Source organism: Gadus macrocephalus, chromosome 12 (assembly GCF_031168955.1).
Source record: "Gadus macrocephalus chromosome 12, ASM3116895v1".
NCBI classification, from domain to species: domain Eukaryota; kingdom Metazoa; phylum Chordata; class Actinopteri; order Gadiformes; family Gadidae; genus Gadus; species Gadus macrocephalus.
The window spans coordinates 25,661,389-25,663,252 of record NC_082393.1 but is presented as its reverse complement, the minus strand read 5'-3'; the positions used below and the strand labels follow the sequence as shown (position 1 = coordinate 25,663,252).

At 49.7% G+C, this 1,864-nt stretch overlaps 1 protein-coding gene across 1 annotated transcript in view; it reads left to right on the top strand.

Annotated features, from left to right (window-relative positions):
- The window catches only part of gpc1a (glypican 1a), a 28,536-nt gene that overhangs the window by 21,519 nt on the left and 5,153 nt on the right, over nt 1-1,864 (top strand). The window contains 5 exon segments of the mRNA XM_060067610.1: nt 142-189; nt 191-247; nt 249-317; nt 1,576-1,660; nt 1,663-1,740. Of these exon segments, the coding sequence (XP_059923593.1) occupies nt 142-189; nt 191-247; nt 249-317; nt 1,576-1,660; nt 1,663-1,740 (337 nt within the window).

The window sequence follows — 1,864 nt, the reverse complement described above, 5'->3', positions numbered from 1 at the left end:
GAATGAGAGCGGGAATCTAGAGCTATGAGGAACAGAAGGGGACCGCCGTCTTCCGAATGAACTTCTGCTTTGGCGTCATGGCGAAACGACCCAACGGTCCTCGCTTTAAACTGGCTCCCTCCACTCCTCCGTGTCTGGCAGACGAGCCCGTCAGAGGACTACCTGGAGTGTGTTGCCAAGCAGCGGAGGTTCTCTGCGGCCGTTCGGCGAGGCGCCGCGCGACATGAAGGCCAAGGTGACGCGGGCGGTTCGTCACGGCGCGCTCCTTCGCCCAGGGGCTGTCCATCGCCGGAGAGGTGGTCAAGAAGGTGTCCCAGGTCAGTGTGTGTGTGTGTGTGTGTGTGTGTGTGTGGTGTGTGTGTGTGTGTGTGTGTGTTATTAAAACCGTAAAAGCTGATTTTTGCTTTCAGAATGTTTATTTTTGTTTGCAATTTAAACGGTTTTGGCACTCGACATGAACAAAAAAAAAAATCGACCTCCGTATTGATGAGGCTTGACTGGCTGTGTGGAAGGGCGTCAGAGTGTGTACCAGAATGTGAAGGAGAGTGTGTGTGTGTGTGTGTGTGTGTGTGTGTGTGTTGTGTGTGTGTGTGTGTGTGTGTGTGTGTGTGTGTGTGGTGTTGTGTGTGTGTGTGTGTGTGTGTGTGTGTGTGTGTGTGTGTGTGGTTGTGTGTTGATGCTTGAGTGTCTGGATTAATTCCCAGTAAATCAGATATGACAGGCACGCCCTAACTGCCACCAATTTTTTTTTTTTTATCACAAACCTCAACCTTGAAAAAACAATGCAGCCTCTGTCCCAGAATAATAACCAACGTTTCACGTGAATGTCGTCATGGTATTATCTATCGTCCATTTAATGCAAAGTCAGCCATTAGTCTTCTGCATTATAATTGATAATGTGTCGATCCCTGACTATATTTCTAAACATGATGTGCGTGAAATGTGTATGCTTGCTGTTTGTTGTCATGTTTTGTTGCCATGCATACGAGACAAAAAACAACAAGCCTTTACATGGTGGGAAAAGTATGCTCTCTCTCTCTCTCTCTCTCTCTCTCTCTCTCTCTCTCTCTCTCTCTCTCTCTCTCTCTCTCTCACTCTCTCTCTCTCTCTCTCTCTCTCTCTCCTCTCTCTCTCTCTCCTCCTTCTCCCTCTCTCTCTCTCCCCTTTCCTCGCCCTCGCACAATCAACATCAATCATCAAACATGCAGGGAGAGGAAGACCTTTGTTGACCTTATTATGTAGCATGCCGACATTTTAATTCAAAGGATTTCTTTCTCCAAGGAAGGTTAAAAAATGTCATCTATTTTTCTCGCCCTCTCCGTCTTAATACCTCTCTCTCTCTCTCTCTCTCTCTCTCTCTCTCTCTCTCTCTGTCTCTGTCTCTGTCTCTGTCTCTCTCTCTCTCTCTCTCTCTCTCCCCCTCTCTCTCTCTCTGTCTCTGTCTCTGTCTCTCTCTCTCCTCTCTCTCTCTCTCTCTCTCCTCTCTCTCTCTCTCTCTCTCTCTCTCTCCTCGTCTCTCTCCTCTCTCTCCCTCTCCTCTCCCCTCTCCCCCTCCCCTCTCCCCCCCTCCCCCAGGTGTCCCTGAGCCCTGAGTGCGAGAGGGCCCTGATGAAGCTGGTCTACTGCCCTCACTGCCGCGGTCTGGCCTCCGTCAAGCCCTGCCCAACTACTGCTCCAACGTCATGAAGGGCTGCCTGGCCAATCAGGCCGACCTGGACGCGGAGTGGCAGAACCTCATTGGTGAGGCTGACCAACCAATGAAGCGTGTGAACCATTGCTGAAGAGAGAATGTGTGAATGAATTTCAATCTATTTCTGGGTTGTGCAGCAGTAACATGAGATGGTACCCATCTATCACTAATCCC